Source organism: Dufourea novaeangliae, unplaced genomic scaffold, assembly GCF_001272555.1.
Source record: "Dufourea novaeangliae isolate 0120121106 unplaced genomic scaffold, ASM127255v1 scaffold101, whole genome shotgun sequence".
In the NCBI taxonomy this organism is placed as follows: Eukaryota; Metazoa; Arthropoda; class Insecta; order Hymenoptera; family Halictidae; genus Dufourea; species Dufourea novaeangliae.
The window spans coordinates 4,273,325-4,298,428 of record NW_015373989.1 but is presented as its reverse complement, the minus strand read 5'-3'; the positions used below and the strand labels follow the sequence as shown (position 1 = coordinate 4,298,428).

At 46.5% G+C, this 25,104-nt stretch overlaps 1 protein-coding gene across 1 annotated transcript in view; it reads right to left on the bottom strand.

The window, feature by feature from the left end:
- Positions 1-24,734, bottom strand: part of LOC107187667 (netrin receptor UNC5B-a-like) — a 34,017-nt gene extending 9,283 nt beyond the window's left edge. Inside the window, exons 1-8 of the mRNA XM_015575810.1 lie at positions 24,653-24,734; positions 9,269-9,682; positions 8,227-8,508; positions 7,615-7,782; positions 6,069-6,101; positions 5,414-5,578; positions 4,180-4,221; positions 4,102-4,104 (exon numbers count right to left, since the gene is read on the bottom strand). Of these exons, the coding sequence (XP_015431296.1) occupies positions 4,102-4,104; positions 4,180-4,221; positions 5,414-5,578; positions 6,069-6,101; positions 7,615-7,782; positions 8,227-8,508; positions 9,269-9,682; positions 24,653-24,734 (1,189 nt within the window). The remainder of the gene's footprint in view (positions 1-4,101; positions 4,105-4,179; positions 4,222-5,413; positions 5,579-6,068; positions 6,102-7,614; positions 7,783-8,226; positions 8,509-9,268; positions 9,683-24,652) is intronic.
- Between the last annotated feature and the right edge of the window lie 370 nt (positions 24,735-25,104).

The window sequence follows — 25,104 nt, the reverse complement described above, 5'->3', positions numbered from 1 at the left end:
TCGAGAAAGTTCGTGGATATCAATTTACGGAATTATTCTTGAAAGTTTTCCCATCCGCGATGCGCCGTCTAACTGTTCGTTGCTGTATCCAGGGAAGTGTCGGAAATCCCGTATTGTGAAAACTTGGTTTCCGTGCTTTGTTTGCGAGTGATGGGATTGATTGATCGAAATGCGAACCAACTACGCGTTGTCAAATTTTTAACGAATTTGCCTCGTATTTTATACAGTGGATACGAAGATCTGCAAAAGTACAGTTACGTACTGTCTAGATCGAGGAATTACCATACAAGTTTTAAGTTTTCGCGGTATACTCGTAAAATCTTCCATGAATCTTTATATTCAAAATGGCCGGTTACCATCATCTTAACCCCTTCATACTCGAATACAAACGGTACCGTAAGGCGGGGGTAACTTCGACTCAGTTAGGCTAACTTTATCCCAAGATAAAGTCCAGTAAAAAATCCCTACAAAAGAGCCGCAAAATCGAAAATGGTCTTTTCCTGACGTTGGGAGAAAGTTACCCCTGACAGAGTCGAAGGTACCCCAATTCACGGTCCTGAAAAGATTCTAACACCAGACACGAAAGTCCATAAACAGAAAATCCTGTAAAACATTCCCTCAGCTTTCAGTAACCGAGAATTACACAAGAACTCTAATTTCACATTGAAAGGGTAAAAGCCTGATTTATCAGAGTTCCCATGATTCATCTAAATCAGTCGCACCGTTGTCCCTTAATTGGCCCCTGTCGAAAAGCGACACCAGGAAAAGAAAGAACTTCTCGTCATAATTCTTCGTGGTTCATTGGCGCGCTTAAAATGCGCGTGCCGGCACACCAGGGGGGGGGGGGGATGATTTTGAAGAAAATACCACGGGAAACCGGCGGCTGACGTTCCTCTAAGCTTCTTCCAATTTTAGAATGTCAAAGCCATACCCGGTTGTAACCCCGGTACGTGACTCTCGACGGCCGCTTCGCCTCCGCGAGGATCATGTGCGCGCGTCTGCCTGGTCGCACACGCTCGGCTTGTCCCAGAGACACGTGCCTCGAACATCAATATAAGCGGCCGACGAAAACGCATACGAATCCTGCGAGGGGGTGAGAGAGATTCCCCCCGAAAAACGCAATAGTTCCGCGTCGTTACCCACGCGGTCGGGGGAGAAACTGTGTTCGCGACTTTCGCCCCAGCGAGGCTAGGCTGGGCTTGAAAAGTGGGCGCAAGGGGTGCCGAGATTTATTTTCTTAGCGGCAATTGATAACGCCTCATAGCCCCGACCTAATGTATCCGAAGACTATAATTCATCGCGATATACCCCGGGGAAACTCTACGGCGATCAGTAGTTTTCCTTTTTCTTTATCGTGCATCCACAGGTCGCCTAGAAGAATGTCCCCGAGGAACACCACGGTGATCCCCGATATCCTTTTTACGCGTAACGAAAACCGCGACCAGAGGATAAACTCTGTTGTTCTTAAAACTCTATTATCGAAGTTTCGTAACGTCGTCGAGGAGGAACGAAATTAGCGAGTGGACGGTAACTTTCGTCCTCCGAGATCGCTGGAAACTCGAAGGAATAATAAGCTCCTAAATAAATTCCGTGGAAACGCGAAGAAACATCGAGTTCAGTTCCGCTTGAAGTCCCGTTGGATAGTCACGAAGCTCGAATTCAAATTCGACCTCGACGGTGGAAAGTTTCTCCAACGGCACTGGATGTATAGTTTGCCCGACTATTCCGGCGTCTTATCGTGACTTGGCGAAAATCGAACCCTGTTCCGGGATTTGGGCGGGTTAGTTTCTGGGCGGGCTGGTCCCAACGAACGAGCGACCACGTACTATGTTCCGGGGCTTCGCCACCGGGTATAATGGCACTTTATTTGCATGCACGATCAATTTCCCCCTGTTGCTGGCCGCCGAGGGGCGTAACGGCTACCGATTACATAATTTTCTTCGATATTAAAGCGGCCTCCACCTCCACCCTTCTATCCCCCTGCCCCCTACGAGGGGCGAGCCGCGGCTCGTACCGTATCGCGTGCAACTTTGATGTGGCTGGATCGATAGAATCGTCCACCTAGCATAGGGGTAAGGGGTGTCTGGATCTATACAGACTAGTGGGCCACCCTTGACTACCAGCCCAGGCCGTCTCATTGTTACGATTGTTTGGACCCGGTCTGGGGGCCGACGACGAATCGCGTAACTCCCCTCTATCGCGAAGCGTCAATAATTAACCAGTCGCGTAATTAAATGTAAATAGTCGGAAGGGGACTTTACCACGCGTTGCTCGTCGTTGACGCGGAAAACTTCATCGGCAAACACACTTGAGCGCGATTGCGTTCTCGGGGAAAAAAAACGAACCTTTTTCCTTCTCGTGCGCGAAATAGGGTTGTTCGGGCCTGGCCGTTATCCGTCGATTTCGATGAGATTCCTGTGGAGATCGAATATTCGACACGTTTGCTTGGACAACGTGATTTAGAAGAGTGTTGCGTGTACGATGAAGATTCAGAGGGTGGTTATTAGATAATTCTAGCGGAGCTATATCGTGTTGGATGACCAACCTCGTGGGTCACTAGAGGTCCTTACTGGTAAACGCGATCAAACGACTGTGTTCAGAAACAAATGAATCGGTAAGGACGACTTACTCATGCAATGACTAAGAATGAAGGGTTAATGTTAACACCTTCCCACCAAATACGATTTGCCTAGTATGTATCTTGATACTGACAAATTTACTATCTCAGCAATAGTACTCCGAGTCGGTCGTCAGTTATCACTAGACTGCGGATTTTATGCATTTATAGCACACAGGATTCTCTAGAACTCACTGTACTTAAGAATTTGATAAATTTGGAAATTTTTATTTCCTATGGAACCTGGTAGAATAGTAAATAAAGCAAACAGATCATGCTTTGACTCTAGTTCTGGTAAATTAATCCCCAAAAGTCTATATTTGCATATACATCCTCAGTCTAGTTATCACGGTCACGTCATTTGGCAAAATAGTCTTCAACTATATCTACACCGTATAGCAAAACAATATTATACAACAACTTGTTTTATGACTTTGCTATACAACATGTTTATATAATTTGTTACAAGATTATACATTCTGGACAAGCCTGTAACAAGTTTGTATAACATTTCTAGTTATTAATAATAACGTCACACTTGATGGATATCATGTAACTTGCTACACAACATGAAAAATGTTACATAACATTTTTCTTTCTGTTTTTTAACAAGTTATAACATTGATATATAACGAGTTATGCTATATACATAGTGTAGACGGATCTTTATCCTACCTGTTGTACCCGTTTGGAAATACAATTTGTTACTAAAACTTCAATAGTGTATTTCTCTTACACTTGTTGGTTTCCAACAACGTAATAGAAGAAATGGACTGAAGGGTTACTGTCTAATGGAGACTTCACGAATTTTCTTAAGAATAAATATATGCTATATCCCTCTATCACTCGATCCCCATTATCCACATAAACTTCCAACCCCCTCGAATTCCCCCCGTAGTCATTACTCTCGTAAAAATGAGCACGAGAATAATCGATGATGAATGATCGAATTCATCCGAGCGCCATAGGCGTTCCCGTATACCCCATTAAGGGACTATTTTCTCCTATTTCGCCTCGTTCCGCAACGGTCACGGTTCGAGAACGAGCACGTAACGCCTTCGAACTTCGCATTAAATACATCGGGAGTCGATGTGTATCGCCAAGCCGCGACTTGGAATAAGTCCGTGCTGGACCTGTGGTCTTCTATTTACCCGATCCGAGACGTCCGATTTGAATGGTATCAGATCGCGAGTTGTAGAGCGGCGGAATATAAACGGCCGAGCACCGTGAAGAATCCATCGAGGGAGGAGAATGTCGCACGACCAGTATACAAGGAATACATTTTCTTCCTCGCGGTTGGTCGCACCTCCCACTCGAGCGCAATTTTACGTTTCGATTATGCTCGACGTTGTGCCACACGAACCCGTAACTAATCGGGGGGTGGTTCCCGATATATTCGCGAGATCGCGGCTTATCTAATCGCTGGAGCCCCTCCTTTATCCGTTGACTCGTAAATGGAATTTTTCTCCCTCTCTTTCACTCACACTCTGTGTCTTTTAATGGAGACGGAAGGAGATTAAACTCCTGGGAAAAGGCGCCTTTGTTCGGCGGTACGGACTTACCTTCCTCGGTCAAGTGAGCGCCACCCATTTTCGTGCCAGCGTCTGGAAAAGAGAGATAGACCGGACGATAGAAATTGTGGATGTAATTGAGGGCTAAGTGGGTGAACCACGGTAATTGACACGACGGGGTGGATAAAAGCGGAGCGCGATTCTTGGATTCCTCGGGCGGGAAAAGGCCTGTGAAGAATATACCTGAGAATACTGGGGGATGTTCTTAGAAGTATATTATATCAATTTCGTACGGTTGTAAGACTAGTGTGGCTCGTTCGATGGTTTCGCGAGAGGAACGGGATGACGGTGTATGACGTGGATATATTTACGATACGTTAAATTGAATATCACGGTGTGCAATTTATTTCTTCTCAGGCGGGGGAGCAGCGAGATTGATTCACAATAGAGTTAAGACGATCAAATGAAATATTCCTGACAGCGAACGTGTTAAGATGTAATCGTATTTCTTTGGGCGCGACAGGAAATAAGATTATTGAGGCTTTCATGGCTCTGGTTCTTGTCCTGTTGGTGGTTCTTCGAGCGCTTCCGGGTGTAAACGGAGTGACAATTACTCTTCGCGAGATAGCACGTTATAGTTACGTTCAATTGACGGAGTACATGTAGAAAATGAGACAGTTCTTCAAGCATATTGCGAATAATTACTTATGTTATCATATTCGCGAGTAGTGACATCGATCTGTTGTGTTTCATAGCTAGTAGAATAATTTCAATGTAATAGGTTCAATATTGTCATTCGGATACAGTCGTCTGGAATCTTCTATGAAAATGAACAGTACGATTTTGTAACGTAATACATCTAATAATGCTGGTATTACTTTAGTATCACTAGTTGTTCCTTTGGTATCACTAGTTCTTACTTCAGTATCACTAGTTTTAGTTACTTATCGTTAGTTTTTCCTTCGTTATCACTAGTTTTTCATCGTTTTCACTACTTTTTACTTCATTATCAACTAGTGATACCATAGTAAGAACTGGTGATACTAAGGTAAGAACTAGTGATACGAAAGTAACAACTAGTGATGTTAAAGTACCAGCTAGTAATGTTAAAGTAACAACTAGTGATGCTATACAGCAGCTATACAATATGTCCCGAGTCCCCACGGAGCAACAAATTTCCTGCGATCCCGTGGAACGCACGAATACACACAGCAAAAGGGGACACATCGAACCAGCCGAGAAAGTCGTGACAAGTAGAGAATAGAAGTCGCTGTTCGTGACTTACTGTTGCACATGCCGCCGGTGCAATTCGCCACGCTGATGTCCCTGCCCGGGCAAGGTCGTCCACCGTGGCTGGGTGGCGGCTCGTCGCACGATCTTCTTCTGGTGTGCGTGCACTCGATCCCGCACACCGACCATGCCGACCATCTGGACCATCCTCCGTCCACCACTGGGTCGGTAAACGGAAACCAAGAAAAGAAAAAAGAAAAAAAAAACGATGAGAAGATCGAACGCTGGTCCCGTGGAGTCGTTAAGGCGACTTCGATCGGACGTAAAGCGACAGTAAAAAGTTACGGGCAAAAGCGGACATCACCGAGGCTCGTAACTCGTCTGGTATCCCTCCTCCTATTCCGAGTCTTGTTTAAAAGCCATACTTGTCAATTCGGTTAGGCTACGAACGCGGGCCCGACATTGGTCGAGGAACGACGGTCTTCTGCTTTTCGGTTTAATTGACTCGTACGGACCCGTTTTCCCGTTGTTGAGAAAAAAACTCGTGGCCCTCCCGTATACCTTAATCCCGACTAACGAGATTCGTTTGGTAACCGTTGCCGTCACATACTCTTACAAATTATTCTGCCCGCCTTTTTTTCTTTTGTAGTTTTTAATCGACGTTTATTACTTTTTTTTGTTCAAGATCGAGACAAAAAGCGGTGACTTACCTAAGGTGTTGGTGAACTCCTCCAGCGCGCCGACTGTTCCAAAGTAAGCGTGAGACAGAATACACGTAGGTGCGTTATTGAAAGCGGACAAATTAGTCGGTGAGTAAGACGCGCGTGCACAAAAGCGTGGCGTATCATTTGTGCGGGTTAGGTTAACACTTTGAATGCATCGAGGGGATAAAAGACCCCATGTTCATGTTTGATCTGAACCTTGATTTTTGAAAACATACTTCAAACCTCTTTTTTATTACTTTAATTTATTTTTTCCTTAGTCTAAATAATTGTGCCTGAAAGTACAGGCATTAATAACTTCGAAAAATGCTTCTACAATTTTTTTTTGAGAAGTCCATAGTTTGGGAGATATTTCGAGTTTTAAATGACTTGGGGTTACCCGACCCCCATATGTATTTCCAAGAACTTTTAGGATGTGTGCGCTCGAAGTGTTAAATTTACTGTCGGAGTGAACTGTGCCTAGTGTTTAATTAACGTTGATTGTCGATGCAAGAAGACATCAAAGTTTTCGAAAGAGTTCACGATGCAGGATCTCAAGAAAACTACAAAATTATCCTGCAAACTGTAAATTTTACTTTAATAGCGACGTAACATTAAAAAATGTAGATTCTACCAGGTAAGTATTTAAACAATTTTAACAATCTACCAATTATTTGAATACTGTTCTCATTATTTATTTCAATTCATTTTGCTTTGGCGAATATTTAGATTTGGTAGAAAAGCACTAGATCTGAGGAGTTAATTTATGCAACAAAAGCAAGAAGTCCTTGTTCTTAATTGTGCCACTATCAAGATAAACCAGCGATATATTCTAATTCTATCATTTACCCTATAAATACCAAACTCTTCCTCTGTGAACACCCTTTAGAGTCAGAACTGAAGCGACTACCGATCCCCAAGCAAAAATCCCCAATTGGTCCAGCGATATTACACCCTCTATTCGCTATTCCCATACCCGAGCAATTCGAGTCGCGATGCAACATCAGAATTCTGCGCGTCGCGGTTCTGACTGGTCACCAATCGAATACGAGGGGTTAATATTTCAAGTGTCGCCGCCGTCGCCACCGACGCGGATCCTCGATTCTACGGTGGACGTTGCCCCCGACGAGCAGCGTTTCAATACACTCCGCACGACTCTCGACGGGGATGTGCCGCAGGTGTCTTCAGAATGTCGCAAACGTTTTCGAAAGGTGAATACAATTTAAGAGTGGCGTACGAGAGGCTCTTCTCTCCTCGGCATCGGTAATATTGGTTTGTCGTGGCAAAACCTGCTTGACTGTCGTCGACCCCGCGACACGGCCCTCGGATCGAACGTGGAGACCACACGATTCATCTTACTCTCTCGCTCTTTCGCTCCCACGGTGGAACAGTGTATGTATAACGTCACCGCGAGAATAGACGAGGCTAGACGATGACGGTGGAACGAGCAAGAAATCTCTGCAGCGGAACCGAACGGCGGGTATCGACGTTAACGAACTCCCGATGCTTCCTTGAAAATCTCATTTCGCCAAGGTAATGAATACAAGGGACTTACCGGGACAGTTGGTGTTGCAGTCCATCTTCTGCTGCGACGGGCCCAGACACGGTTGTCCGCCGTTCATCGGCGATGGGTTCGTGCATGTACGCGTCCTCTTCTGACCCCCCTTCGCGCACCTCGAGTGACACTCGGACCATGCCGACCAGGAGGACCATCCTCCGTTCACTGCAACGGAATCGTACGAGGACCGTTTGATTTTACCTCGGCTACCTTTTAGGGGTATGGGGGCGAGAGACGAAGAGGGTCCGAGGGTTTATTGGACTCGTGGACACTTGGGATCGGGGGAAAGGTTTCCGTTTCCTTGGCGACTGTGGGGATCGTCGGCTGGGAGGCGTAATCAATTGAGCTATCTCACCCTGGAGAGAATTCTTTTCCTCTAATCTAATGCCGGGACGGTTCGCGTCTGGAGCTTGAGCCAAAGTGGATCGTGGCAGTAATTGATGCATTAGCGGGAGAATACTATCCGCGTATCCATCACATCTTCTGATGAATATTCCTTAAAATTACTCGAATGAGAAGCACCGAGAAAAGGATCCACTTTGTTCCCAAGCGATGTTAGTTGTCGACAAAAAAAAAAAAAAAATAGAAGAAAAAATATAGGACACTTACCGTAAACCGTGAGACTGACAGGATCGCTAAGTCTCTTCGCGGCGATGTTCTCCGCGACGCAAGTGTAATTCGCCTGATGGCTGAGCTTCGCCTGGCCGACGAGAAGGTGTCCCTCGCTTGACACTAAAAGCGTATCCGACTCGGTGTCGACGGGGACGTTGTTTCTCAGCCAGTAGACCCTCGGCGACGGCACTCCAGCCGGCGGCAGACACCTGAGTTCGGTGCTCTGGCCCGCCTCGACCGACACGGAGTACGGCGGGGAATCGAACTGCTTTTTCAAGTCTGCGGAAATGGAATTTACGAGGGCTTAGAAAAGACGGTAATGGCGGACCAAGAAGAATCGGCTGGGAAACTTGGATGGAAAGGATTGATGCCAATATTCGTTTCTTTTTCTCTCTCTTCGTTCTGTATAAGCGTTGTTTATCGTTGTAGCGAGGAAACTTGTTGCCGGGAGAAGGGGGGGGGGGAGCGGAGGAAGCCGAAAGACAGCGATTTATCGTTGCTGTTTTCGCGGACGAGATGTTCGTTTCAAAGGGAGTTACGTAAGCCCGACGGACGGTGGACAAATGGTCCTTTCCTAAATTGATTCTCTTAGAAACTACGGCCATTGTATTGCCTTGCATCAGGGGTCGGAATTAAATAATGACCTACGGCCCGGGGGAGAATCAAGATAATTAGGTGGAGAGGGGGGTCGAAGCCAAAGTAAGACGAAAGTCGTCGTAACTGTCTTGACAGCGGGGGCAAACAACCGTCGGCTAAATATTTATTAGACGAACTTCCTAGAAGAGTTCTGTGATGCGGTCTGTAATTTGTACATGGTGGAAGTAATTAAGACATACATAAGACTAAATGACTTTATCGTTCAGTGAGATATCTATAGATTGAAAGCTTTCATTTCATCCATGGATCGGTTGATTGAAAACAGACAAGCTTAATTATCTCGTTGTATTCGATAGCTCGCTAAATAAAACAGTGATAACAAACTGACGTCAATTAAGAGAAAGAATGTGTGTGTATTAGTTAATGAATCGATTCTACTCACAAGCAACATCGACAGTGGCCGGTTGACTCTTGATCTGCCCGGATCCCGACCAAGCGACGCACTCGCACTTGAACTTGTCCCGCCCGAAATACTCCTCGATGTGATCCCTGGTGACGTTCAGCTCGCAATCGACGATCCTCGTTCCGGTATGGGGATCCACGAAGTCCTGCTGCTGCGAGTCCTCCGCTCTCGCGTCGTTGCAACGGAAATAGATTTGCAACGCGTGCGCCGCTTTACAGTGCAACGTGGCCGGTTTGTTTTTCACCACGAACGAATCGACGGGCTCGGTGAGGAACACCGGCAGATGACCGCCCGCCTCGGAGATCAGCTCGGTGTCCGTGGCTATCGTGGCCGATGGCACGTCGTCCTCCTCCAGGAGGTAGGAATCCTCGTCCTCCGCGGCATCCTCACCCTCTACAAACACAGATAATCAAAGATCAATCGTCGTACATCAGCTGTGAGAAGATGCAAGTCATTTCTTCCGTGATTTTTTACTGTGAACTGGCTCATTGATTAGGACTAGTCTGGGCTAGACTTGGGACTCTTTTGCGTCGATGTACTGGGTTTTTCGACAAATGACAATAAGGTTAACAGGCGTAGGCTTCAAAATAAAGACTCTGTGATGTCACAATTCGTTTATAAAGCTGTACTTATTAATACGACTTGTGTAGGTATGCACACCATGCGGAGATTGCTATGGTTCGTTCTCCCTCCACTACAGTAATGTCTCGATGAGTGCGACGTACTCTACTTCAGAGCATTCATGTCAAGGCAGAAAGGTTTTCAGCCCCTCCTAAATTTGTTTTTTGCCCGAAATCGAACCTCTGCTTAGCTTCTGTTCACTCTGTTTTGATTGGTCCCACAGAGGGACTCCCCCAATTGTGGGAATAACGCCGTTGCTCGTGTCGCATTCATCGAGGAATCACTGTACTTTCTAATACATCATATGGACCTCAAAGGCCCTACTCTTAGCAACCTTGGATCACACAATGCAAACGTTCGATACCTAATTTCATGAAAATTTTGTCAACTCTAAACCTACGGAACAATAAAATCGAGTTCCACTAGAGTCCCAATTCGTTTTAACGATATCTTCGAACGGACACGTCTCGGGACCAGGTGACTAGGATGGTCTCGAAGCGTAAACGCCGCCGAGACGATAACGACCGAAGTCTGTTTGCGAGAACCGAGGGTGATTACCCGAAACGAATGCCCGTTGCTTATTATCGGCGCGCAATAAATTCGCGGAATTGGATTATCGTCATCGTCACGGCAGGAGGGAGTCGCGCAATCAGCCACGATCACGCGAGTCTACGAGAGAGAGTGAGAGGCCGTGTGTGTGTGTTTGGCAGTCAGTCATTTGAATTCTAAATACAAGCCCGTAATCGTAATTTACGATCGAGTTATTAATTCGGGCTCGGGAGTTACGTGTTATTCGTGCGGGGCGTACCATCCGTGGCGACTCGTGAAAATTCTATATTTGCTTGTCAACAATGACCAGTGGCGCCCCCTCGTTTCGCCCCCTATTCCTCTCTTGTAAATCCTGACGGCGAACCATTAATGCCGGGCGTTTCGCAGCCCAAAACTCCGCCGCGTTCCGGCTACGAACAATCGCGCTGTGGCGGCGGCACCCTGCAGTAATGAATTTTCGGATTTACGGGGCGCACCGGTGCACAAGTCCGACGCATTTCCCGCCAACGAGTGGTTAGACCTTTATCCCCGTGCGACATTTGGCCGGGGGCCACAATTTTCATCGCGATAATCGGTGTGCCACCCCCACACCCCCCCCCCTCTATATCGTTTTCATCTCGCACCACGTTCGAACGGGGGAAAAAAATATGAAAAAAAAAAGAAAAAAATGAAAAAAAGACCCGGTGAAACGAACAAGTGTGACGTGTCGCGAATAAAGTCTCTATATTTGTCGAGCGGGCACGCTGGTCGCGCCTATCGCACCGCGGTCGGTCGCGTTCCGCCGTGAATCGAGCACGCGACAGGGATCACGAACGTTTCAGGAATTAGTTTGCTAGTGGGTAACATGGAGAAGTAGGGATCGACGGATTAAAACACAGAGCGCAAGAACGTGTATGTTATAGTTCGTCTCGAAAGTATTCACCCTTAATTTGAAAGTCTTCGATGTGTCGAGAATTAGTCGAAGGGATTAAACACGAGGAGTGACGTAAGGAAAATTTAAGACAGTAGTTTTTAACCTTCACGAAGTTACGGAAGACTTGATTGTAAGATAGATCTGTGGAACACCAAACCACTGAAACACTCGAAACGTGCAAGTTTATGGTACAGTTCAATTAAGGGTAGTTTCCTAGCTAGTTACACCACTTTCATAATTTCGCGGTCCTGATGAACACCGGTTAAGAACCACTGATTCAGAGAACGATATGACAGAGAATTAAAGAATACCACGACGTATCTGTTCGTTGTTTGATCGAAGTGTCGATATTTCGTATGTATCCCGATCCATTCCTGCAATTCCGCAAAATGCACCCCCTTCGAGGAAGATTCACGTAGCTGGTCCGATAAGATTCATGGGCGTCAAACGGAGCGATCGACAGACGTCACAGCCACGCGTCGCTGGTTTTTATCGTTGTCGTACCTCGTTATTTTTCACGCTGTCCAGGTGCGTGACAGAGGGCAACGATAGGCGGGGAGGGGTTCGACGAAAAATTTCCCTCGCGCGGAAAAAATGTCAGAATTTATACCCGATGCCGGACCAGATACCTTCAATATCCTACGCGGTGTGATAGGAATCGGGCAACGGGCAAATGAGAAGCGTCGGCGGCCGAGTGGAAAAAAAAACGCAGGAACCGGGAGGGAAAAAAACCGGGTAAAAATAAGTTTAAAAAAAAAAAAACGAATTCGACGGCGTGACGTACCCGCGGCGAATTGAGGCACTACTAAAAGAGAATTTTCATCGGTTTCCGATAATGGGTCTCGATCGGCTGTCCGAAGAGGTCCGGCGGAATCGGCTAGTTCTACCCCCCCTCCCTCCCTTTCGTGGTTCAAATCGGTTCGTACGAAAATCCTCGTTAGCCACTTTGGACTCACCACCGCGAGCCATATCGTTGATTGCGCCGACGATGACGCCATAACGTTCGCGAATTCGCAATTTTTTCTCTCGGCCCGTCTCGTTCCCTGCGTACACACAGATTCTCCGGCGCGACACGCGTTGAAACGTCGAGCACATTGTCACGGAAAATTTAGTCTACCATGGAGTAACCTTTTAGAAATGGGAATGAGAAAGAATGTGGGAGATTTATTGGCAACAGACTCCGAGCATCTCTGCTGACCACGTGCAATTCTGTCGAGGGTCCTCGTCCTCGATAGAAATTGACGTGTCGTAAACCAAATCTCGTTGAACAAGCGGTCGGTGTGTTAGTCCCAGTCGCTGTCGTCCTTGACTTCAGATTTTCCGTTAATTTTCACGCTTTGTGAGCTTCGAGCAGCCTCGAGAGACATCGACCAATCCAGAAAATATTCAAAATTAGAAACAGTGGTTCCTTATTTTATAGATACCGTGTGTAGATAGACTAGAAAAGAATGGGAGCAGAGGTAATGTTCGATGGCACAATAACTCATTATTTTGTTACGATATAATAGAAGTTACGGAAATCGGTACATATACAAATAATTTCCAATCAGGTTTATAGCATATTACTATTATGAAATATCTGTACAATATTTTTCTCTTCCTTTAATCATTAATCCTGGTCTCATACTTTTGGTTGACACTGTAGATCTGCATAGTACACTCTCCCTTAACGAATCTTATTGCACACTAGAGCTGATCAAACGAAAATTCATACAAACTAGTAACGACAAAGTGTAGCGAGAAGCTCTCTGTACCCGATACAATATGTATTTCCTACGACCTAAGACTATAACATTCCCCGGAGGTTCTCGTTAGAGCAGCCAGCTCTAATTACCATTCGGTTCATTAGTACCAACCCACGTGAATTCAAAGGGGTTCCCCGCCCTCAGCCGAGTAACCGGTAACGATTAAAATAAGCGAAGCGCGCTGTACGATCCGTCGAGTGTTTTCTTTTCGCGGATCCGCGCCGCGGCCCTCTTTTCCGCTCGTTTCGCGGGACGTTTTATGTACACGCGTTTCGCAAACATCGGATCGGAGGGGGAGGGGGATTGAGCATCGTTAACGAAGAAGACGGAGAGATGACTTAATCGGGACGAAGGCCGAGCGCGGCGGAACGAGGGATTTCCATCGATTCCCGATAATTGCGGTGATCGGTTCCGCCGATAAAGTTTCCGCGTGAATCGTTCCGTCTAATTCCTCTCGACGAGCCCGGGACCCGCGCGTAAATTCCCCGTTGGTCGTTTCGGACGTGTATTATAGAGGGTGGACTACGAAACGTGATCAGCTTAGATTCTAGCTGGTATAACATGATTCAAGGAGAGATTTAAGACAGCTGTACCAAATTTTTTGCCAATCCTTTTCTCCAGACTTTTGGTAGTCACCTTCAGTTTTTTTTTTAGATAAACCTATAATTTTGGTACCAAATTTTTTGTCAACCCTTTTCTCCAGACTTTTGGTAGTCACCTTCAGTTTTTTGTAGATAAAGCTATAATTTTTGTATGCCCATCTTTTCATTCTCATCACGAAATCATTTTTACTTTCTTCTAAATCAAAGAGATAAAATAATTTTAAAAATGGCGTCCATCAGATGCAATACACTCTCGTAAACGGTTAAGAAAGGACTGCTTAGTTGTATTCGTGACGTCAGAGCCGATGGTTAAGCATGCAAAAAAATTTTCGATCGAACAGCTAGCAGTAGAATAATCTAAGCTGATCACGTTTCGTAGTCCACCCTGTATATGTATAGACGACGACGAGGCCGTATCTTTGATTACTTGTAACAGCGCCGTTCGTGTACGACGCTAATTCACCCACGCCCCGGAGCCAGGGCCGCGTTTTTTCTTCCCCTTCCCCCTGGCTGCATGAAACGAGAGGGAAAATAGAGTAAAAGACGGGGGACGCTTAATTGGGCCGATGTAACGTGCGCGTGTTCGACCGGATAGGGAAAAAACTTGCCCGATTGCGAATTGGCGAATATCGATTGCCGCGAGTGGAACTGTCTCACCGACTGGGAAATTACATTTCGTACTTGAGAAGTGCCAAGTGGTTCGTTGGAATAGTGAGCTTATGCAGGTAATGCTGGATTGGACGGCAAGTACATACAGTAAATCATCGATGAGTGTTCGAAGTCGTAACACTGACTTTTTAATGAGGTTTAGCCTGTGCTAAAGATAGAGCTTGGAATTCTGAAGCCAATGATATTTATCTTATGAAACATTTAATGTTCATTGCCGAGAAGCCATCCAACACACAGCAAGGATTTACTGTAAATCGAGGATTTGGTGATATTAAACATTTTTTTGTATGCAGATAATCTTTCCTGTTTCTAACAAATACAGGCCTGACAAGAGTTACGACAAAGATATAGTGAAATTACAATTTGATCGGAAACTTTTGACAGCCACTGCATATTTCCTGTTACTGTTTGGAAGTAAATGTTAGAAGAAGAAAATTTACATCTTATTTATCCAAGCCAACCACATAACCCCCTTTAAACCATCATTCATAAACAGCCGAGATAATCCGCTTAACATTGATCATCCTGTTCCAAAGTTTATATCCCACCATCCATTGTATGGTTATACACATCAACAGAACGCGCGAAGAATCATCGTCTCTGGACATCGTCACGTCCCATCAAGATCCCCCCGTTCAGACTACGTCCTACGGTCATCGCCAGAGACACTCTGTCAAACAGTCTGTTCTTCGTCGATCCACGCTCAACGTCCAATAAACACTGATCTCAACGACCGAATTTGTTCCCGCAAGAATCGCCATTCTTTCCACGCCCTTCCCTGTCGTACACGTTCACCTTAATCTCCGATTTATCGCGAGATCGGCCTACACCTTCGAAACAGCCAGGGCCCTTTGTGAGCCCTGCTTTTTTACGCGACCAGGCTGGTAATTGCTGCCGGCAAATACACCTACTACCCCCGAGTCTAAACATCGCTTCTGGGTCCAAGAGAACGGTGAAGGGCGGGTAAACGGGGACAAAAAAAAAGGAACCCCCGAAAGGGCAGGGGTTACCGGACGGACTTAATTGAGCGACGTCACGCGACACGCGAGAGTCTCCCGCGCGACGGACCGGGTAGCTTGAAGAGGGAGAGAAAAAAAAAAAAAGAAAATCGAGGCAGGTTCCATCGGTTTCCGATAATTCGCAGCGGAACGGTGTGCGGTGTCCCCGTCTCATCTGGCGGGGTAGGTCGAATCAACTGCCACGAGATCTCCGCGCGCGAGGCCTCTCGTTAGCTGACCTGCCTCGGGATAGTTAGCCGTGTCTCCGTTGGATACGCTGGTTACGTTTGCAACATATGTGTGTGTAGGCGTGTGTATTTGTCGGGAAATACTGTGTCGCTCAGTTGCTGTGTGCACACGTTCCACGCGAAGCATCGCGTGGCTGTTATGTGGCTTGACCACGTATTACGCGGTACGTAGGACACGGGCGCAACCCGTGTACAGTTTCAGCGTGTACCCACGGCCGGGAGACCACACATGACGCCTCTTAATTAACAAAGGACCCACGCCACCGACGCTCGTGCACGGTCCGCGGGGCGCAGCGACCCCGAGGTTGGGGCGAACAGGGTGAAATGGGGGTGAAAGTGAGTCTAAGGTGGTAATCGAGAGATTGGAACGGGAAGATGTGAAACAGAGGATTGTTATGATGTTTGGAGAATTTATTTGGAGGATGGAAGATCCGTTGTACTGCCATTGGACTGAGGGGATCGATTGGGGATGATTCTGTGTTAATGATAGGGTATTCGTGTCTTTAGTATTATTGAGGACTATCTGATTCGAGGGTATGGCGATAATTATAAGTGTAATACGGTAAATTCTCTATGAGTGTTCTCTAAGGATCCTTGGTATTGACAAGGAGAGGTACCCAGGTGTAACGCTGCCTTTTTAATAGTTTAGCACAGTGACGGAGTTTGGAATTCTCAAGCCAATATTTCTTTCAACAATATATGAACGGTAGTTTATGAAATATTTTATGTTCAGGGTCAAGGAGGCTTCGAACACTCATCGAGAAATCACTGTAATGGGTATGATGGTTCATAGAACTTCGAGTATTGAGAATATTATAAGTAGAAGTATTTTAGAGGAAACGAAGCTATGGAAGCTGTAAGGCTTTCAATGAATGTAGACACATCGACTTCTGAAATAGAACTCACATTTTCTCATTAATTACTTCCTTTTAAGACCGTACCGCGTGCGATAGAATAAACAGAATAATAGAAGACAGATAGGAGAGAATAGCTAGAGACCGGAGGTCGAACGAGGTATCCAATACTGAAAGAGTCCTTAGGTGTGGCGGATCGCAAAAGCAAACGGAGCAAGACGACTCAAGGTAGAGACACACAAGAGCTTCCCTGTTTTCTCGTGTCACGCGGCTTGTTATTTCAGCGGACCGAGCACACCGACCGAAGCAACACGCTCCGGGCTTCATTGACCCCGACCCGCTTGACTCTTTCTCCTTTTTTCCCGTGGCTACGCGTAGTAGGTATATACGCGAATTTCACGCGAGGGTAAACGTGGTCTGAAATCAAGGTGCAACGCTGACCCTTGTTGACACTTTGACACCGGGTCGTTGAAGGGTGTTAATTTGCCGAGAGAAAGGAGTTTGAGGGACGGAGGGGGGTGGTGGTGGTAAACAAGGAAATTTCTGTGAAAACCGATTTCGCGGACGAGACCGTTCCTCGCGTGTTCGACGAGGTATAAATACACTCTCTGTCTTTCTCTCCTCGGAGTTTCGTTAATTTTCTGCACGGCCCTTCGAGTACCTGGAAATCATCGAGAGTCACGAGAGTACCACTTAAACGAAATACTACACCGTTCGTGTGAACTTTCGTTTCTTCCACTTCCCGGCCTGTCGTCCCCTTTACCCCCGTGAAGAGCTCTTTCGAGCGAGGACTTCCGACCCCGGATTATCCGGAACGACACTTATTCCAGCGTCGAGAAGTCAGCGCCAGGTGCAAGCCAAATATTTCGAACGACTTTCGTGGAAAGGTGACGGCCTGAGGCGGCGTCGTCTGGTGTGTCGCCACGAGAGAGATTAACGTTTCTCTTGAATGCAAGGTCCATGGAAGTGAAGAGCGCTACTTCCGGTGTCGAGGGTGTCCGTCCCGCGTCGAGAGCGTATACACAATGAGACGGCACCCGCTCGAATCACCATTGTGCGGCGGCAGGCCATTCACGGATCACGACCTTCCAGGTCCGAAATAATGCCAGTCAAGTTGCTACGATCGGGTTCCCTGCTCCCAGAGAACTTTGTTGTGCCGTCATCCCGTTTAACGAGAATGGTAGAGAGTGAGAGAGAGATACACCTCTCGAAGTGGACCGTCGATTTCTTTTCTCGATCGATATCGTAAGAGACACGCTCTCGTGAGCGTATAGATCCAAGGGAAGAACGGGTTCGTCCGTGGTGGAATCGATGGGCAAGACCCGATTGCTCCCCAACGATCGATGCCGAGATGAAATCAGGTTGAAGCCCCGACGATTCGTTTCGTTTGGACAGCGCCCGGATTATCTTCGAACGCCGCGCGCGCCGTACCGACCAACGAGACCGCGGCATTGTATTCGGAATCGTGGTTCAGGGGTCAGAGTTAAAGGGCGGTCAGTGTACTCGGTCGGACAGATTTCTCAGGTGGTGGAACGGCACACCGAGAACGGTACGACAGTTGCATTTTTCAAGAATATTGTACAGTGGACACTCGATAACTTTCCTGAAGCCTATCCCCTCCGGGGATACTTTCCCCGATAGGGGAGACTCGGGACAAACGTAAGACGAGACGAATGTAATAATTGTTATAAAAGAAATGTAGCGTAATGGTTTATAACAGTTGTCGACAGTTCGATCTTCCTGATACGAGTATCCTATTGAAAGAATTTATATTATGTTCTTCAATTATGTATCGTTTGTTTCAATTCTGTAAAATCCTCTGCAGTCTCTGGTGTTATATTATGCTTGTATTTATGTTTATGTCTACCTATAGATTAAATAACAATATCATTTTAAAAAAGCTGTTCTCTTAATTGTTTTTTTCTCGACTTATCTGCAGTATATATTTGTCCGTAGGGGTAGGTACAAAAGGAATAAATGAATCATTTTAAAGAAAGTCTTATTTCTACAAACTTGTGTAACATATTCCAAGTTTCTCGGTTTGATTATGTTGTCAAATAGTCGAGGTTTGTCACCCTGTACAAATTTTTGAAAATTTTAAAAAGCTTTTACAGTTACAGACTTAAAAAAAACAAATATGTATCCCCACCACACTGTTCACCCCACCATCCCGCCAGTTATCTTTCCAGACGTGTTAGCCTCTGTGGTGAGGGCATTCGATAAGTTTCCGTTTCCCAGAAATTTCCTCCCTGTACTGTACAGAAGCAACCCGCCAAACAAAGATCACCCCTATATTTTATCTCCCCATCGCCAGGTTTCGGGACACTGAACGATTCGACGAGCACCCTTCATCGTTCGATTCGAACTTCCGTGGATCGTACGGGAACATAAAGCAATTCATTAGCAAGAGGTTCATCCATCAAGCGATTGTTTCGTGGCGGGGCACGATGAAATTTTTCAACGGGCCGCAGTGGCCGTTGACGGGGAGAGGGGAATTAAACGAATCAAACGGCTCGAAAAACGCGCGAACGCAAAAGGGTGAATATTAAAAGCGAGTAGGAGGAGGTATAGAGAACGCGATAGCCGGTGGGTGATGATGCGTATTACACGAGTCGATTGCGGCATCAGGCAGCGAGGAGGACCCACGTTAAGGCGTGTAATTAACCGAGTAACAGAATCAGATACGACTGCTTGGTTGCGTGCCCGTGCTCGCCTCCTGCGGCGTGCCTCTTCTTTCTCTACCCCGTGCGCGATATCGGTAACGACGCCCTCGAATCGCAGTGCACTGTTGCCCATTGTGCCTGCGTCGAGCCGTCGAACTGGAACAAAATTTCACGTCGCTGCGTTTTGCGGATTCATCGTTCCATTCGTCGAGACACAATGGGCAGCCCCGTGTACCGATTTGCATTGAAATTGCGAGTGCCCGAAGATTCGAATCTCCGACACGATGAGATCGAACCGCCACGCCGGGGAAAAACTTGCGAAGCCTTCTGTCGCCCCCTCCTCTACCCGTGACTAGTGTGAATCACGATCTCGTGTGTGGTTCGTCTTCGTCGATGCTGTCCTAATGTTTATTTCATTCATCCGTTATCTATTCGATGCCCTGATTTATCGATATAAGTTTCCATGTACAATTAACCATAGCTTCCCCTATTCTTTTTTGACTCACTGCCTCCTTTTCAAAGTTTCTTCTATTCAGTGCCTCTATCGGGTAAACTATTACTATTATCAAAATTTCCAAGTGTGCGTGTAATCTTTGAATACTAAAAAGTTAAATTGAAAATAAAGAAAGTAGAATAATTAGAACACCCTCCAGATCTCCTTAACGCCCACCGGTGGACGGTCGCGCTTACTATGGGAACCTATTGCACGAACAATCGGAATAAATCTCATTGTTTCGTTAGATCGGTTCAATTGCCGGGGAATATCGGGCGTTCTCGTCGCGCGAAAAATACCGCAAATGTCGTAACTCGATCGTTCGATATTTCACGATCCCACCGGGTTCACCGATTGCGTTTTTACTCCGTGGGCACTATTTCCCCGTCGTTCTCCGTGATTTCAACAATAATCGCGGTTGCACAACCGGCCGGTACCGTCCTCTACGTTGTGCGCACCACCGCTCTCTCGTTTGATTTACGATAATTAAAGCTGACCCGACCTTTCGTCGCGGCGTTGGAAAAGAATGGCAGAAACAGAGAGGAGGGCTTCGCCGGAGAGAGGAACCGAGCCGAACCGAGACGAGCGCGGTCGGGCGTCAGTGCCGATGAGAGACTACAGGGAGAGAGATTAAAGAGAGTTTTTCTCCCTTCTCCCGTCACTCGTGCGCATATTTTTTTTTTCCTGGTTCTTCTCCTTTTTCCATTCGAACGCCCGCCACTCTCCTCCACCCTCCCTCCTGCTCCCGCGCCCCCCTTGGTTCCTCTACGCGGCTGTCGGTTCGAGAACACGGGCCCCGTAGAACCAACCGGGTAATTGCTCGGTCGAGCAAGCCCACCAACCAGCGTTCGCGGCGTTTGCATTTTTTACCCCGCGGCGATTTTACGAGAGATCCACCATCGACCTCCCACTATCCTTCTTCCGAGGCACCACCGCATCCGCTACGTGATCGAAAGTCGTATCGCGAACGTTGATCGCGATTTACTTATGATACTTATCGAAGGGAGGGGGGGCAGAACGGGGCCCCGGCTGTACCGCTCCGCGGATGAGTAATAGGTTCTCACGGGACCCGGTGAATCCAGACGAGCGAGTAGTACTGTTATACTCCGTCTGGCGACCGGACGGCGGATAACGGAGACGAGGAAGAATGGAACGGAATCCGAAATCGGGATCGTGACGCGACCTTTGGCCAACCGATTTCGGCGCATCGACGCGAGTCGCGAATTTATTAGCCATGAATATCGAGATCGACTTTCGTTTTCGACTTTTCTAATAGAAGGTATCATCTGTGTTCCACCAGTGAACGATAAAATACTTCCCTCAACGAACGATGGACGAAGTAGAACTCTTGAGACGGTTTACATTAGCTGAAGTCTGTCGACCAGGACGTTCGAAACCTACGTTGCGGTAAATCCGTGAACATTCTCGCGTCCTAAAGTTTCGAACTATTTAGAATCTCAACTAAACGACGTCAGGGTTGGTTCCTACGCAAAATCCCCTACAGTACGAAATGGCGAAAAACGCATCAACCCTTATTAAAGAACAGAGTATCACTGCCAAGTGTCATCGTGATCGTTAAGTTTCCATAAAGGTCTGACAAGATTGCGATTAACGGTGTCTCATCATACCGGACGCAATCCTTTCTCAACATTACACACGCGGCCGTCCCCCCTGCTTTGTGATTTACGGGTCATCCAGCGCAGCGTACCCGACGCAATCGATCGTGACGCCGGATGATCCAAGGGTACGTCAGCAATCAGCGCGGCGGCGAAACAGCCCGCACAGGGGGGAGCCGAACACGGACATGCTTTTTGCGATTCCCCGCTCAAGAAAGGAAGCCCGTGTTCCGTACTCCACGGGGCTAGTCACGAGCACCGTGGTCTCGGCAAAGGGAGAGGAGAAGGAAGGAGAGGAAAGGGGTTCAGGCAGAGATCTAATTATACGGCAAGTCAGCGTCGCTGATTAGTGGTGGGCATAACCGGCCGGTTACGTTACACCAGCCGTTTTCGATGATGGATTACGCTCCCTCCTTCTCCCCCCTGGAGCTAGTTTTAAAGCGACTTCAACGTCCGCGAGTGAAGGTGCCCTTTCTTCGCCCAGACTCCCGCGAGACCACGTGGCCGACTAATTAGCGTCCACCGACATCCAGCTCACGGCCTCGTCATCGCGACGCGGGCAAATGATGAATGGCCGTTCGTCGGGTGGTAGAAAAAAAGATTGTTACATACAGCGATAGGAAAGTTCGCGGTGTGGTTTACCTCTAACGCGCAGTACGGGGTTAGAGGACCTCATAGAGAGTCATCCGTGCTCATTAGTCTTCCCTCGGACTATAGCATCGATGGAACAAATATAGGGACTTCTTGGGAATCCATTAGAATGGATCCTTTCTTAAGATAGACTTTGTAAAGACCATCGAACGACCATCGATCATTATTAGACAAATTACTATCCAGTAAAGCTGTTTCTGGTTAGTTTATCAGCTATTTTTTTCGAATACTAACACGGATACTCATAAATTCTTCCACATGTATGATAATTTCATGGTAAACTCGTTTGTCAGAACTTCTGGCCCGTCTCCAATCGATACTCGACACCGTCATTTCGTACCCTAAAGTATCCCACGATGTCACTAATATTCGTTTCACCGAGTATAATTACAGTCCTTAACGCCATAACCGACCATGAGCACCGTGCACACGTCCATAACGAGACGCCACCGCCCCCTCTTCCCGCTGCAAATTGCACTCGCCGACGTTTCACTCGCGGCAGACCCATCGTCAGGATGAAACATCGTCGTCACCGTACGAGGCGCCTAAGAATATCGACCGTGAGGCTGTTTTCACCCGACAGGTGAGAGCAGCGTACAACGCGAGCGCGTGTCCCCGTGGCTGTATGGAAACGCGCGCGTACACGGGCGCGTGTGAATAATTACCCGGACGATTTATCGCGACGTGATATCGTGTCATAATTTCGCCTGGCCGCCGTGCTGGCGCGCCGCGGAAAAGAAAAAAAAAATATTAGCCGCGCTAATAATTAACGGGGGGCCGAGAGAGGAGGTCGCGCGTCCCTCGGGTCGTTCTCACGTTTTGACCAGGACTTCGCGTTTCTATTTCAACCTGGTCGATTTTCCAAGCGGATCTGATGAACTTTCCGAGAATTTCAACGTATGATCACCTCTCCGTTGCGAGATCTTTTCGTTCAACGAGGAGGCTTCGTTAGCGTATCGTGATAAATAGCTAATGGGTGATGGATGATGGGAAGAATGGACTTCTTCGTTGGCCTATGTATATATGTGTATTCTTCAAGACTGATACCGAGGCGATGAAAGTGGTCATGTGTGGGTCATTCTGTGAGCAATGTTCTCTCGCTTGTATAGCGACAGAATCATTGTCGGTTCGTTTATGAATCACAGAGATCGTGTTTCGATCTTAAGTTGATTTTATATATTTGTCTCCTGAGAAATTATGTTATTCTGTCACGTATGCATAGATAAATTTAACCGAGGCTCCGTGACTATTATTTTACAGAATTTGCAAATTTAACTGTTTGTCTCTTCGTTTTATTGCTACGCGATGAAAAGTCGCCCTGCATTCTGGTGAAACGCCCTTTATCATCTAACTGAAGATGATTCAATCTCGAAGGGGTCGTCAAGAGTAGATCGTTTTAAAAATATTACCAGGGGAGAGTCTGATATAAACATCCTTCGGCAACGATCCTTTCTGATTAGATTGTGGATGTTTATGCATTTGTAGCATCTCTCCAAGTGCCAAATACAATAAAATAAAGGTTTTAATAAAGTTAGTGTTAATATCTGAAATTGTAAATTTGCGTAAACTCCCATAATCTATTTCTGATATATCTATTGTACAAAATTCTGTATTAAGTTCTGTTAATAATTCGTTCTTGTGTTGAGTTAGAATTGTGAATTAATAAAGAAAATGTCGTGCTGTGGAATACCTTGTCCTAACAATATCCATTTTTTCACCACTGTGTCAGTTTAACGCCGAGGGACAAATTAAGTTAGGAAAATGAAGGACGGAGGAGGGTTTAATTTACAAGAACCTGAACCAATGTCTAAAGAAAATTTCACAAATCTGTGAATCGATCCTTCACCTTCAAAGAAGCTTTCGAGAAACGATTTAGCCACTCTTCTCCGCGATACATTACACGCGAGAACCATAAAATCGTTATCTACAACCGCAAGCTAATTACTCGTATCCCGTGGCCATAAAATATTTGTAACAGACTCGTTTCTCGAAACGAGTTTCCCCGTTTTCCCGGTATTATCGTTGCGATCTACGAGGCAAGGGCATTCGTTTCTAGGCAAGCGTTCATAGGCCGAGAACTCTGCGGAAAATTGCGTTTGGCCGCGCGCTTCGTTTGCCTGACAAGGGAAGGACCATAATTATTCGATTTCGATTTTATCAGGGTTTTGTAAGATGATAGTACACAGGCTTCTAATGATATATGTGAAATATTCGGTGTAGGCACTTGATAATTTTAAACATATAAATAATTAAATTTACGTACCTTTAAGATGTATTGTACTATGAATATACGTAAAATTTATCGAAGTAGGTTTCTTAGCTGGAAAATTGGAGGTCCTGGGATCGATTCCCGTTCATCGAAATATTTTTGTCTTACTTTGGCAACGCCATTTTGATAACTTTGTTTTATATCTTCAAGTTTTAATGGCTTCAATTGTTTATATCTTTAAAATTATCGAATCTCTATACCGAATATTTTACACAATATATTTAACAACCTGTATACTATCATCTTACAAAACCCCGTTAAAATCAATGTCGGGCAGTTAGGGCGCTTCCCTTGTAAGTGCCACGAGGAAAACTTTCGAATCCCGAACCAAGACGACCACAAGCGTGAAGAGCTCGTTACGAACTGAAATTAACCGAGAACGTTAACGATTCCACGCGATCCGGCGCTCCCCCACGTTGCTTTCCTGATCGCACCCTCCCTTTTGGCTTTTTACGCCCCTTGTATTACTCACCTTCGCCGGATGTGAAGGGTCGCACCAGGCCCGGCAGCAGCACGCAGAACAGCAGGAACGGGGAACACGATTTCGGCCTCATCGCGTACGTGTCACCGTCACGCGGGTCATTCGTTCATCTTACGCCTTGAGAAGACGCAAGATATTCCCGGTGAACCTCGACACTCGGGTCACACTGCACACTTTCACCCGGAGAACCGTCCGACGGAGGATTACACCTGTAAAGCAGAGGAAAGAAGATTTGTAAATACGAGACCAGACGTAATACGGATCCAGAAGCATGCAGGAAAACTTTATCGTTCGTTGTACGAGTGCCGTCGACGGGATCAGGATTTAATACCAGACCGATTAAAGGTTCTTTACATTTTGACAAATTTTATCGACGGTTTGGAACTGCCATTACCGTCGACGGAACGAGGCTCGAGTGGAAACGAATTAAATTCTTCCTACGT